A 12595-nucleotide genomic window follows, 5' to 3' on the forward strand; every position below is an offset into this window, starting at 1 on the left:
GCATGAGGTCTGTGTTTTCGGACCCAAAAACTTAAAAGAAATGAAAAAAAAAGAAAAAATCGGATCGCGTTCTAAACGATCACTAATAAAATCACCGATTATTTACTTTTCCTTATTTTATTAATCTCTTCCAGGTTCACCATCTACAACCCCATTCGGCTCTTTTCTTTGCAACGCGTGGAAGCTACACTGGTAATTTAATCGTTACTGTACTTTCATTGCAAACCACATTTTGATTCTACTGCTGCCCCATCTTACACCCCCATCTGCCCACCGGTACACGCGATCGTGTATGCTGAAGTGCTTTCCTCCCATTACATCATTACACAATGCCCTGTCGTCAATGGGTGTCTTACGTGTGAATTGTATCTTTGTTTTTTACTTTAGACGCTATCTAAATTTGAAAAAAATGCTTGCCTGTACACGCTTGTTTTTGAATGACTTTCGGAAAAAAGGGACTCCTTCAGAAAACGGGAAGGGAGTCCATATGAATGTGTATTGCCGATGGTGCCGAACCATCATACTAGTATAAAAATAGTATGCACTGTACTATTCTATTTTGTATCGATAAAATGAACAATTGGCTGTAGACAACGGGAAATAGGGCCTACTTGCATCGTCCCCCCCAGAAAATGGGGCACCAGCACTTAAAAAGCTAGAAACTTAATACACACAATGTTGTTCAACAATCAACGAAACAGGACTGAACGAAAGATGCTCCTATTGACGCGCCCCTACTGCTCACGAACTCTAAACACGATCATCCCGGGGCATGAGAACCTGTGCCGTCTGAGTCTGTGTGCCGCCGTAGGTTAGACCTCAGTGGGCGTCACTGTTGATGGATTGTGGCTAGGAGACTGGTTGGATGCGCGGAACTTGAAGTGGCCGCTCTTAAATCGCTTTGCTCATCAGCTTTAGCTTGTCCTTTAGCAGCTTGCGCAGTTCCCGCACCTCCGTCAAGGCGTTCTCCGCTATCGTTGACTGTACGGTGGAGGCGCACTTGGGATTCAGTGACATCCGCTCGATGGCGGCCGACAGGGAGTCCTCGACTAAGGGTGGCTTCCAGGATGCTGCAGAACCCCAAAAAAAAGCAATTTAAGTTAAAGGAAACGTTGTTGAACGTGCAAAACCGTTCGTCTTACCCAGCAACAGATCCATGGCGTTGATGGTTTGCTTCAACTCGCGCAGCACCTTCGTAACCAGCACGAGCCGCTCCCGTTCCGGGACGACGGAAGAAGCATCGTTGCTCGCATTGGTGGTTGTGGCAGTATTCGGTGCACTGTTTTCGGGTCCCTTTTTCACCTTCTTTCCGGCGCTTGGTTGTGCTTGGGACGTGGGGGCATGCAGGTACTTGTCGTAACAGACTGCCAGCAGGAATACCATCAGTGAGATCATCTGGAAAAAAACAAAGGTAACGCAGGCAGGATTAGCAGAACTAGCCCAGCAACGAGCGCCTCAATCGCCTCGACCTTACCTCGATACAACCGTTTACGAGCTCGTGCGTCATCTTCCAGTGCCATAGCAAATCGGCCGACTGGTGGTACGTCTCGATCGCTCGCTTCATCGTCTCGTGTATGGCCGTTACGTCGCCGGAACACTTGTCCGCCGCCAGTGTAAGCTGCTCGATGCTGTAACCCTTCCACAAGTCCAGCACAAAGTCAGCCAGCTGCGTAAAGACACGCTCGTAGGGCAGGCTCAGGTAAAGGTGAAGGCGCGAGGGCAACAGATTGACTAGATAGCGACCGCTGATCGGTGCGTGCTGCTTGCTGCGGATGTCGGCCGCGACCGTCACCCAGTCGTCGCGCAGCTGCTGGGCCGCCGAACACTCCACCGACGTACGGCTGAGATGGAGCTCCACCAGCGAGAACAGCATCTTCGAAAGGCCGGTGCGCAACCGCAACAGATCGTAGTCCTGCTCGTAGCTGCGCTTTTGCAATCGTTCCCGACGTTCCTCCAGCGTAGCACCGACCGGTTTCGTTACAGCTGCTACTACCGGCGCTTCCTTCTCTCCTCCGGTGCCATTATCCATTGGCTTGTCCTTCTTCTCCTCCTGCTCCTCCTCATCGCTCGGTGGATCCCAGCTGACAAAGATCGTAAGATCGCGATTATCGTGCAGCTTGTCCCACCGTATACGATCCTCGGCCGGTTTGCGGCGTGTTTGCCGGTACGCCGCCAGCAGCTGTGACAGCGTGCCACCAGAGCTGACCACCATCAGCAGCAACGTTTCGACCGTCACCAGCATAAAGTGGTAGCTGTTCGCGAGCCGGCTGCGAAAGTCGACAATTTCAACCAGCTTCGAGAACGTGCCAAAGTTGTACAGCGCCTTCGGGAACTCGGAGTTGGCGTCGATGTCGTTCAGGAAGAAGTAGAGCGTTTGCTCGTACGTCGCCTTGGCCAGTGCCGGGAAGCCGGCATTTGCCAGCTGTGCACAGTGCAGGTAGCCAAGCGAATCCAGCTGAATGTGCTTAATGTCCAGCGTTTCGTAGGCACTTTGGGCGGCTTGCGTGAGACCGAGACGGTGGTACAGCTGCAGCGCCAACAGCTTACCGTGGAAGTTGTTCACGCTGTTCCCCAGCAGGTGGTTCAGCAGACACAGCGCTTCGATCGCCGGCTCGGAGCGTTGCATTCGATAGGCACGTTCGTACATAATTTGCGCTGCGAAAGATAAATGCTTGCTTTAGTGTTGGGTGGACAATTGAGCCTTTCCCTCCCCGCATGTGAGCGTACCAGCTAACAAGGCGTACGCATCCGATGGTCCCATGTCCGTCACCAGCAGACCCTGCCCATACGCATTGTACCCGTGCTCGTAGTGAAGGCTTAGCGAGGTATAGATAGCGTGCAGCAGCTCCTCGCTAACGATCGCGTGCGCCCCGCTGTACCGGGCGATCTGCAGCGTACAGATGTGTCGTTGCATTTGCTCTTTCTGCAAATAGAGAATGCAAAAATCCCATTGTTAAACGAATGCATATAAATCGACGAGCGGCGACAATACTGACACTGGCCGGTAGCGTTGCTGAGCTGAGCCCCAGACCGTTCATAAGCTTGGTAGCGAGTGTTCTCCGCTCGTGGGCCGGTTTGACAAATTCGAGAAACAGCTTCATATCGAGCGCACAGCACGGTTTGTCCGCAAACAGCTCGAAGTACTCCGCCAGCATATCGGACATTTTGCCAAACAGCTGTTCCTCAGCGTACCGCTGCTCCACCATGCGGCGGTTCAGCTCCAACCGAGCCAGGTATGGACCGCGGAACTTTTTCGGCTGCGCTTCGATAATCTAGAAAGGGGCCAACGGGAAGGACAAGATGTAAAATTTCGCTGCTGGTGCAATGGCTAATACTTCCAGCCCTGCATACACATACATCGCACAGGAATTCGTGGCACATTTCCACCGTGTAATCGGCACCGTCCGGTTTCTCGCCAGCCCTTATAAGCTCGAACGTAGAGTTGATGTAATCCTGATAGTAATCCCAGCGGTCTTGTCTAGGAAAGGAACGCAGTGTTCGAAATTGAAATTAATAGCACTGCCACAGCTACTCGCCAACAGCTTGCACTTACTCCTGTAGCAGCAGCTCCTTGAGCAGTCGGTTCAGCTCGCCCCACTTGTTCAGCTGCTTCAGCAGATCGATCCTCAGATAAACCGGCGCACCCGGGTACAGCTTCTGGCATAAGGCACCCTGCAGAAAGTCGTACGCCTCGCTGTACTTGTGCTGCTCCTGCAGTATCTGCAGATACAGCTGCGCCTCCTGCGCACCCTCGAGCTTGTTCTCCGCAATGAACTTGTCCACCATGCGCTGGGCGAGCACCAGCAGCAGCTGCGCCTTTTGCGCATTGTGCGCGTCCGGGCCGCGGAGCGCCTGCAGCACCACGCTCATCACGGCCCAGAAGTAGTAGGAGTTGCGGGGCCGCAGCTTGTACAGCTGCAGCGCGACCGACTGCAGCGCCTTGAAGTCGTCGATGCGCATGTAGGCGATGAACAGCTGGGACAGCAGCTCCTCGCTGCCCGGCACCTGCCGCACCGCGTTGCTAAACAGCGTGCAGATCTTGTCCAGCCGCTGCGTTTCCTTGTAGTACAGCGTGAGCGCGTGCAGTGTCGTCGCCTCGATCGGTTGCTCCTCCTCGAGCGCGGCGATCAGCGGCGCACTGTCCTCCGTGCGGCCGAGCCGCTGGTACGCCCAGGCTTTCAGCGCACGGGCACACTGTAGGGTGGGTTTCTTCTTCAGCATCTTCTCGACATCCTGCAGCGCCTTTTTGTAGTTACCGATTTCAATCGATTCTAAAAATAGAGACACGGACAATTGGTTAAGCGGGGCGATTCGGTGTGTGTGTGTTTGCGTGGATGGTGGATGTTTCTAAGATTGGAATGGTGCAGCGCACGGCAAACGCACAATTGAAGATAGCGATGAGAGATGTGGAGAGTGAAGAGATGCCGGCCGGTAACCATTCGGAGCCGGAGCAGAGCAGCGCCTTTATCTTATAGGAAACAGCACACGCGTCTGGTGCGCGTTTAGTTCCAAAAAGATATAATTATTGGCATGATGTAGAAGGGCCATCGCCTCTATAGCGTCATTAAAGACACTTTGCGACCACGACTAGCTAATAGTCCAACCGGCCATCGCAGCCGCAGCCGGTCTCCGTGCGATTGCTATTGATGCTGCCATGCGGAGACAGTCGTGGTGCACCCCACCATACCCCAGCTGCTACCTACCCCAGATTGGCCGCAATTTCCGCTCGTACGCTAGATCCTCTTGCTGCATCGTGCCGTGGGTGGTTTGAAGGATGGTAAGCGAATCCTTGGAGGCTTGAAAGTGAATGTTTTCGTTCACAAATTCGATCCCTAAAATCCCGAATTCTCGCTCGGACTGCGCGCACACTCACACACACACTGCACATACACATGCACCAGTCGATATTTTGACAGTCGGGAGAAAATTGACTTTTTCAAATGTGCAAACTACCAGGCTCTATCACAACAGCACAGCTTGACATTGTACCACCGGGCTCGGTGTTTTTATATCGCAGAAATGATAATATTTGTGCTATTTACATAATTGCTACCTGTCCCTGGCATACAATAAAAGTAATTGGATATAATCATATCCTTTCCTAAAAATTAAATACTCTAAAAAGATTTTTAAAGTGTTATTTAAATATGCAAAGAATGGACCATCGTTTCCTTCATTGCCTGACCTGGCCACGTTCGTTTGTTTATATTCCCTTCAACTTACAGTGGCCGGCCAAAATGGCGAGATGGAAGTGGAACTACAATATAGAGTAAATTAAAATATTGAATGCTTTATTATTGGTTGGAGATAAAATCGTTTGGTCAAATGGTTATTTAAAAATAAGATATTGCACCAAAAGCATATTTTTGATGGCCATTTAGAACAAAAGTTTGCATTTCAATCGGTATTAGATGAGAAGTAGTGCTGTTTAAAATTAGTCAGCACTGTCCCTGTACAAATTTTCCCTCACTGCGCGCGTGTGTGTGTGTCCGGGTGCCTATACATTGGTAGAGAAAAACAAAAGGTAAACAAACACATCATATCGGCGAAAAATTGTATGTAACCATAAAAGATAATAAATTAACAGACAGCACTTTCCAGTTTTACCTGACCACGTACATCTATTTCGCCATTTTGCTTGCAGTTGCACGCATAAACCCACTGGCAGTGCCGTTGCTGTGCGAACCAGGACGGCGGCGATTGTGCTCACTGTGGTTGTATGATATTCCCACGGAAATCACACACCGTCAGAGAGAGTGCACTACCCGGGCCCTGCATTTTGCGAAACTGCTGCGTAATCGACTTTCGTTTGTGCAATCGAGATAAAGCGAAGCTCCTTTCCTCTGTCTCGATTACGGTACCGTTCCGGGCGCCAGCGCTTCACCAACCACCCACCCCCCTGCCGGTACACATCAGGTCCGGGTGACGTGATGAGGAAATGATTCATGCTTCCTCGAACATCGATCCGCACGGCAGTGACACTATCATCCGCTCGGTTCCATCGCCCGTGCCATCATCACTGCTCGCGTGGTGGTTCCAGTGCGGAAAGACGGAAGCACAGCAGGAACAGCAGCAGCAGGATCCGCTCGGACCGACCGGCTGCCTGGAGGTGATTTACGGTATCGCGCTGCACTACCTACACGAAACGCTGGATCACATTGCGCTAGTGCTGCTGGCCTACAGTGTACTATGCGTCGTCCTGTACCGGGTGATGTTTCACCGTGCGACCGGTGGCTCGCGCTTAGGTCGATGGTTGGTGCGCCGAAGCCATCTGCCACCGTGCAGCCGGGCCCTGCTCGTGACCGCTCATCCCGATGACGAGGTGATGTTCTTCGGCCCGACCATACTGGAGCTGCGGCGCCGCCAGTGCCGCGTGTTTGTGCTGTGCCTGTCCGAGGGCAATCACGACCGTAAGGGCGCCGTGCGGAGGCAGGAGCTGTGGGATGCGTGCGAAAGCATGGGCGTGCGGCCCGAGGACATAACGCTCGTTAATGCGACACATTTGCAGGACGATCCGACCGCGGAATGGAGGGCGGTCACGATCGCGAACCAGCTGCTCCGCCAGCTGGAATCGCTCGACGCGGAGCTGCTGATCACGTTCGACAAGGAAGGTATCAGCGGCCATCCGAACCATAGTGCAATTTACTACGCGACCGCTTCGCTGTGTCTTTCCGGCATGATACCGAACAGTAAGTAGTCGAGGCCGGGTGGTAGGCGATTGTTTTACGCTAAACGTCCTTTGTCTTTCGCAGATTGTAAAGTATTAACATTAGAAACGGTGAATCTGTGCCGAAAGTATTTGTCGATATTTGATCTGCCGGCGACGCTGCTGCTATCTACCAATTGGTAAGTGAATTCTTGGCACAAACTTACCTTCCACGATTAGGATTAAAAAAGCGTATTGGTTCAACACCACAACATTGCCAGATTGTCGGTCGGCCTCTTAAATGCACAATGAAAACAAATTCCTGCTTACTGTGATGGCTCAGAAAGGTTTATTACGGAGGAAAGTAGTGTTAATAATGGAGAACTGGGTTTGCTTTGCTTTAACCGACGATCGCTGCATCGATTTCGACGCAGGTCACGGCACTGCCGTCAGCAGCGGTCAGACCAACCTCAACCTGCACGGTAATGCCGACCAGCGGCAGCTCCATGGCATAGTTCAGCTCGTAGTCGAACGACTGGCCGGCGGCGATCGGGCAGGAAGCACCCGAAATGCCAACGGCGCAAGCGTCCCGCAGCTCCTCCGGGATGTCGAAACCGACGTCCAATCCGAGCAGGCGGGCAGTCAGATGAGCCGTCAGGGTGGGGGTGGCGACCGGCGACACGATGCCGATGCCGCGGGCAACCAGCGGAGCTCCGGACGTGATCGTGCAGGGCAGAGCCGTGCATCCTTCAATGTTGAGCGAAGCCGGAGTTGGCCTGCCACCCGAGCCTAGGGCGAAAGAGCGAAGAGGCAACGTAAGACATCTTCCTAGCTGCTAGCAAGCGAGCACCGCGCGAGGCGTCACACTTACATGGTCGGAACGGGGTCTGGCCGAAGACGATGGCCGGCAGCAGGGCAGCAATGAGCAGGAACTTGTACATGGTTGTGGTACTAAGGGAAACGTCAAGGATCTGACTACCTTGTCCCGTATCGGTAGCGCTTTTTAAATACCGAGCCCCCGGCGAAGGTCACCGCAGCGGTGTGGGTTGAAACCGAACCGGCACCTGCAATTGGACGTTGCAATAGATTAGCCAAAATCGTTTCTTATCCGCCTATCGGAGCTACTTATCAGCGCAGGTTAGGTAAAGGGTGGGTGCCACAATAGCGCCTGTAGGTGTTTGGAGACCTTTCTTGTCCGGATTTCTTTCCCCCAGTGCGCACGCACGCACACACACATACACGGAAATACACTCAACACGCTGCATTACTCGATTGTGAAGGGTTTATTCGAACCATTGGTGGTAGTTTTATCACGATTCGAGTTCAAAGTTTATGCACCTCCGATGTGTATTTTGATGGCGATGTTGTTGGAAGTCCAAAAATTGCTCAAAAGGCTTATCGTACCTAAACATAAGCAAGCAACTTACTTATCAATGTTTCTTTCCGCCCGGTATCTTGCCCACTTTATGGGAAATTACTTAATGGATAAGATTACCGTAGAAAAGTGTTACCTGCGTCAAGAATAAGGGGATTACCTATATGAACTGTGGCGTCACCATGGGTCACTGCGATTATTGTTTCCCCTCTCTTCGATAATGCATCGTTTTCGGTGGTTTCAACCCAGATCCGTTGGTTAACAGCAATGATCTTCGAATTGCTTTTTTAGCCATCTATCGGACCACCCTATTACTCTACCCGGGGGGTCAGTACAATTAGTGGCCAGGCTCCAAGCTAGCAAATTTTTCACTTCTTCGATAAGATAGAATTGCACTGTAGGTGGAAGGATGAAACGTAACGGTCCCAGGAAGAAGTTGGATTGATATCGGTGGCTTTTTTTCATTTTCTCTATCGGCTAAAAAACAACAAACTGGCTATTGACATACCACTTGTGGTCGGGCGCAGGGTACTAGATAGGCATGAAGTCGATTAATGATTGTGTAACAACACCTCTCGCTTCGAGTAAAGGGAGAAAAGGGTGGTGTACCTTTTGTTAAGTGCATTTTTTTTAATCACATGAATCAGAATCTGCTCCGGAATCGAAACCGGCTCCGGAATCGGAATTGGCTCCGAAATAGGAATCGGCTCCGGGATCAGAATCGGCTCCGGAATCAGAATCGGCTCCGAAGTCAGAGTCGATTTCGGCATATCCATGTGAACAGGCGTTTGGGTCATATGTTGCTACGATTGTATTACAAGCCGCAAAGAATCCAAATTTACTTGTTAACGATAACGAGTCCCATGAAGATTCCGGGACAGATTTTGCTTCCGATACGTCTGATTTTAATTCCAGAAAAGATTTTGATGTCGGAGTTAATTCGGTTTCCGATTCCGGAGCAAATTGCGATTCCCGGGTGGATTGCGATTCTGGACCCAATTCTAGTTCCGAAGTCGATTTCGATTCTGGCATCGATTCTGGAAGAGGAGTCTTCTCCGGAATCTAAAAAGGAGTCGGCTCCAGAGTATGAAACGATTCTAGAATCGGAATCGGCTCCGGAATAGGTCTGATTCCGAGCTCCCACCACTGGTTTGACATGAGAATGAAGTTTGACAGCACTGCCATTCCCAAGGCCTGCTTTACCTGCAGTTCGGTGAAATCTCCATGGAATCAACCCCCTTTTTACCAGTGAAATTTACTGACATGTTTAGTTGCTTAACATACGATCACATCACTAGATGTGGTTTTATTGCTTTATTGCTCAGGAGAAATTGGAGAAGAAAGGAGTGGAAGCTTAGGCCACGATTTGGGCATCAATCTCAATGCACGTGATCCTGGTACCGTCAGCCGCCGTAAGACCGACCTCGACCTGCGCGGTAATGCCGGTCAGTGGCAGTGTCATAGCGTAGTTGAGCGTGTAGTCGAACTGCTGGCCAGCGGCGAGCGGGCACGAGGCTCCCGAAATGCCCACGGCACAGGCGTCGCGTAGCTCCTCCGGAATCCTGAACCCAACATCCAGTCCCAGCACGCGGGCGACGATGTGTGCCTCAACGGTCGGTGTGGCCACCGGCGAGCGAATACCGGTCGCACGTGCAATCAGCGGGCTGCCGGACACGATCGTGCAAGGAAGGGCCGCACATCCTTCGATCGCAACCGAATCTGGAACCGGACCTCCACCACGGCCTGTGGGCAGCGGGAAGCGGATTAATAGGATGTACTTTCACACAGCTTAAAAGGCACTTTAACCACACTACACCCCCACTAGCTGGCATGCCCACATGCCTTCTCGCTGCTACTTACACGGACGGAACGGGGTCTGGCCGAAGGCGATGGCCGGCAGGATGGCAACAATCAGCAGGAACTTGTACATTTTCAGTGACGGAGCTTGCAAACACTTCTGAACTATCCCACTCCACGGCGACGGTGTTTAAATAGTGGTGGTAGCGGCAGCATTCGGCGACAATTCCCATGGTTTACTCGTTACGCATTAGCTCAGTATCTTGCCCAGACGTGCGTCAGCTGTCGATAAAATTCGCACGCTATTTTACGTTCGTAGATAACTATCGCCTGCGATAGTCTGCCAGGAGTACAAATGTCCCCCGTGGACCACTAAGCCTTTGCCGCTTAGTGCGTGGGGTCCAGCGTTGTTTGCATTATCTTGCCTGAGCTGACCAAAGATTCTTATTGTTATTTGCTTTGCGTCTTTTGGAATGCTTATCAAACGTGTGTATGTTGTTTTTATTTCTTCTATGCCGGTTGCAGCACATACCCACCATTCGATTGCTCTCCGTGGGCCTGGTGGTCGTATAGGCTGCTATTTTATTGTGTCGATCGCCGATTATGGTTATCGTTTTACATCAATTACCAGTTAGCCACCGATAATTACCAAAAAGCAACCGGTGGTAAATGATGCAGGAGGGCAAGAAGGTAGGGAAGAATTTTGTCCACCAAAAACCTGTCGGCCAACGACTCGGAACGGGTGCATTGCATTCGATAAGTTGTTGGGGGAGATTAGAAGCGCACTTCGGAGCAGTGCAATTAATTGTTTTTTTTTTTTATTGAATGCTTGTTGGTATGGAGAATCAATTATTTATTAAAATTTCAACTCTCGTTCCAATCGTTTTAGGGTCATCCTCAGCTGGAAAGCGCGGCGCGCTGTGCAGAATGCGATGCGCTTGCACAACTCCCAGATGGTGTGGTTTCGCAAGCTGTACATAATATTCTCCCGCTACATGGTGATCAATTCGTTGCGCGAAATTAACAAATCCGACGTAGAGTTTGAAATTTTGGATACCTAAGTGGTGTGACAGACGCGCAAACAGGTTGCGAGCGCCAACCAAAACAAAACTGTGCACCGAAACAGCTTCCAGATGCTTCTTCCATCAGCTGGGACCACCAAATCACGCACTCCGTCTTGTAGTAAACACCCACAAGAGCACATCCACCCAGAACGAATGAAAGCGACGAAGAACAAGAACACGTTCCTAGGATCCAAATAATGCTAACTGATAAGTACGATGCGCTTTCGCTAGTCTTCAACTTTATGTTGTTTTACCCCATAAGTAGTTGAATGCAAGAATTTATTCAATAGCCCGAGAGATAGAGTTATCGGTCAGGCAGAAACGTGGCCAGTCGGACAAAATTTGTCCGTATATGAAGGCATTTTTGAGTTGAACTCTGTATGTTGAGCTTTGCGGTATTGGGTTCAAATTGTTTGAATGTTGTTCAAAATAATATTGGTTGAGAAGCGGGTGAAAAGGTTGAAATTGTTGTATGTTTAGAGAAAAATTTGCTCTAGCTCTAGTCCTTTCCTTCCATTCGCGTAGGTTCTGTAAATAGATCGCTTTCTTCGGGGAGCAGTCGCCTTTCCTATTGTTTTAGTTTTTTTTCTCTCTCTTCTGTTGCTTAAATTTAAAACTAAAACCTTTATGAACTTTTGGAAAATAAAGCTAACATAAAAAAATGCACATCAGGGCTCAATTTTCACTGTGGTTAATATAAGAAAATGCATGAATATAATACCAACAAGTACAATTACCGTTAGCGGCATTTCGTTTAGTTTGAAATTTTGGCACGTGGCCCGACGGTTGCGTCCTTCCGAGTACTGAACAGTAAGTCATAAACAAAAGAGTATATTTTGACCAGAGTGACCAGAAATTCCCGATTTATCTGTATTCTTAAGGCTGGAAATAGACGAATCGAGATCGTCGCGGTACCGCGAAAATCGCGTATGACTTGAGCTGTCAATTCTGTTATAAAATCTGACTGATAGGCGAGATAATCGCGGTTCGTGTATGGAACCATCCGAGGTCTGGTGACGATTGAATGTGCCAAGAAGAAATAATGTTTATCAATTTTCGAATCAAATTGGTTATTTCACATAGTTTATGCAAAATAAAATACAAAACTCTTTCCCCTACACGTTTTTTCCCCTACAAGTTGGGTATCTCTCAAGGTGTTATAAATGACAAGGTGAAGTTGTTCAGAACAAAATGACATTTCTCGACTTGACATTTCTCTTCCGTGGGCTCCGGTATAAAAATCGGTAAGGGCTGGTGCGGGGTAATGAAATTTGTATGCAGATAATGACAGATGTCCCCCACAATGTCGCCCAGCAAAAGCGATAAAAATCAACCTTCTAAATACATTATCCTTGGTATCTCTGCGAAACAGCAGGCGCGATCGGAGGCGCGGAAGATTTGACAGCCCAACTGTTCTACAACTGTTATAAACAAGGCGCGAATTTCGCGGTACCGCGACGATCTCGGTTCGTCTGTTTCCAGCCTAACGATTCACATATGAACACCATAAAACTACCTATTTTTCATTTATCCTACCGGAAGACACAGATTTTCTCATAATACTGTCCGAAAAGTCCTAAAACCATTTCCCAAATGATTTAATGCAGTAAACTCGATATAAAGTATGGAATTCAATAGGAACCAGAACCAAAAGTTCAACACAGACAACCAAGGCCCGTGTCTGTAGTTTTTGAGATGCGGTGAAATTGGACG

The 12595-nt window shown here is 49.7% G+C and overlaps 4 protein-coding genes and 1 long non-coding RNA gene across 5 annotated transcripts; 1 reads left to right on the plus strand and 4 right to left on the minus strand.

The window, feature by feature from the left end:
- Positions 1–91: 91 nt before the first annotated feature.
- LOC120947678 (phagocyte signaling-impaired protein) lies at positions 92–4949 on the minus strand. The gene is made up of 8 exons (XM_040363218.2): positions 4704–4949; positions 3554–4271; positions 3358–3478; positions 2997–3272; positions 2728–2923; positions 1475–2655; positions 1143–1395; positions 92–1070 (listed from the first exon to the last, which is right to left on the minus strand). Exons 1-8 carry the CDS (start codon positions 4750–4752, stop codon positions 892–894), a joined length of 2973 nt encoding a protein of 990 aa, XP_040219152.2. The 5' UTR covers positions 4753–4949; the 3' UTR covers positions 92–891.
- A 321-nt stretch (positions 4950–5270) lies between these two features.
- LOC125906489 (uncharacterized) lies at positions 5271–5710 on the minus strand. Its single transcript, XR_007451860.1, has 2 exons — positions 5620–5710; positions 5271–5497 (listed from the first exon to the last, which is right to left on the minus strand). It is a non-coding gene; the product is annotated as an uncharacterized LOC125906489 (long non-coding RNA).
- Positions 5711–5928: 218 nt separating this feature from the next.
- LOC120949637 (N-acetylglucosaminyl-phosphatidylinositol de-N-acetylase) lies at positions 5929–11548 on the plus strand. The gene is made up of 3 exons (XM_040367058.2): positions 5929–6689; positions 6753–6846; positions 10708–11548. The coding sequence occupies exons 1-3, from the start codon at positions 5939–5941 to the stop codon at positions 10877–10879; spliced, it is 1017 nt and encodes a 338-aa protein (XP_040222992.2). The 5' UTR covers positions 5929–5938; the 3' UTR covers positions 10880–11548.
- Positions 6973–8123, minus strand: LOC120949639 (uncharacterized). The gene is made up of 2 exons (XM_040367063.2): positions 7518–8123; positions 6973–7435 (listed from the first exon to the last, which is right to left on the minus strand). The coding sequence occupies exons 1-2, from the start codon at positions 7585–7587 to the stop codon at positions 7047–7049; spliced, it is 459 nt and encodes a 152-aa protein (XP_040222997.2). The 5' UTR covers positions 7588–8123; the 3' UTR covers positions 6973–7046.
- Positions 9288–10001, minus strand: LOC120949638 (uncharacterized). The gene is made up of 2 exons (XM_040367060.2): positions 9882–10001; positions 9288–9764 (listed from the first exon to the last, which is right to left on the minus strand). Exons 1-2 carry the CDS (start codon positions 9949–9951, stop codon positions 9376–9378), a joined length of 459 nt encoding a protein of 152 aa, XP_040222994.1. The 5' UTR covers positions 9952–10001; the 3' UTR covers positions 9288–9375.
- Positions 11549–12595: the final 1047 nt, after the last annotated feature.

This window comes from Anopheles coluzzii, chromosome 2 (assembly GCF_943734685.1).
Source record: "Anopheles coluzzii chromosome 2, AcolN3, whole genome shotgun sequence".
Classification (NCBI taxonomy): Eukaryota; Metazoa; Arthropoda; class Insecta; order Diptera; family Culicidae; genus Anopheles; species Anopheles coluzzii.

Bases quoted from the DNA above. Each gene is read 5' to 3' on its own strand.
- LOC120949637 (XM_040367058.2), top strand. From the start codon at position 5,939: ATGATTCATGCTTCCTCGAACATCGATCCGCACGGCAGTGACACTATC. The intron at 6,690-6,752 runs GTAAGTAGTCGA...TGTCTTTCGCAG, and splicing joins TTCCGGCATGATACCGAACA to ATTGTAAAGTATTAACATTA. The intron at 6,847-10,707 runs GTAAGTGAATTC...CAATCGTTTTAG, and splicing joins CTGCTGCTATCTACCAATTG to GGTCATCCTCAGCTGGAAAG.
- LOC120949638 (XM_040367060.2), bottom strand. From the start codon at position 9,951: ATGTACAAGTTCCTGCTGATTGTTGCCATCCTGCCGGCCATCGCCTTC. The intron at 9,765-9,881 runs GTAAGTAGCAGC...CGCTGCCCACAG, and splicing joins CCAGACCCCGTTCCGTCCGT to GCCGTGGTGGAGGTCCGGTT.
- LOC120947678 (XM_040363218.2), bottom strand. From the start codon at position 4,752: ATGCAGCAAGAGGATCTAGCGTACGAGCGGAAATTGCGGCCAATCTGG. The intron at 4,272-4,703 runs GTAGGTAGCAGC...CTCTATTTTTAG, and splicing joins GAAATTGCGGCCAATCTGGG to AATCGATTGAAATCGGTAAC. The intron at 3,479-3,553 runs GTAAGTGCAAGC...TTCCTTTCCTAG, and splicing joins AAGGAGCTGCTGCTACAGGA to ACAAGACCGCTGGGATTACT.
- LOC120949639 (XM_040367063.2), bottom strand. From the start codon at position 7,587: ATGTACAAGTTCCTGCTCATTGCTGCCCTGCTGCCGGCCATCGTCTTC. The intron at 7,436-7,517 runs GTAAGTGTGACG...CTTTCGCCCTAG, and splicing joins CCAGACCCCGTTCCGACCAT to GCTCGGGTGGCAGGCCAACT.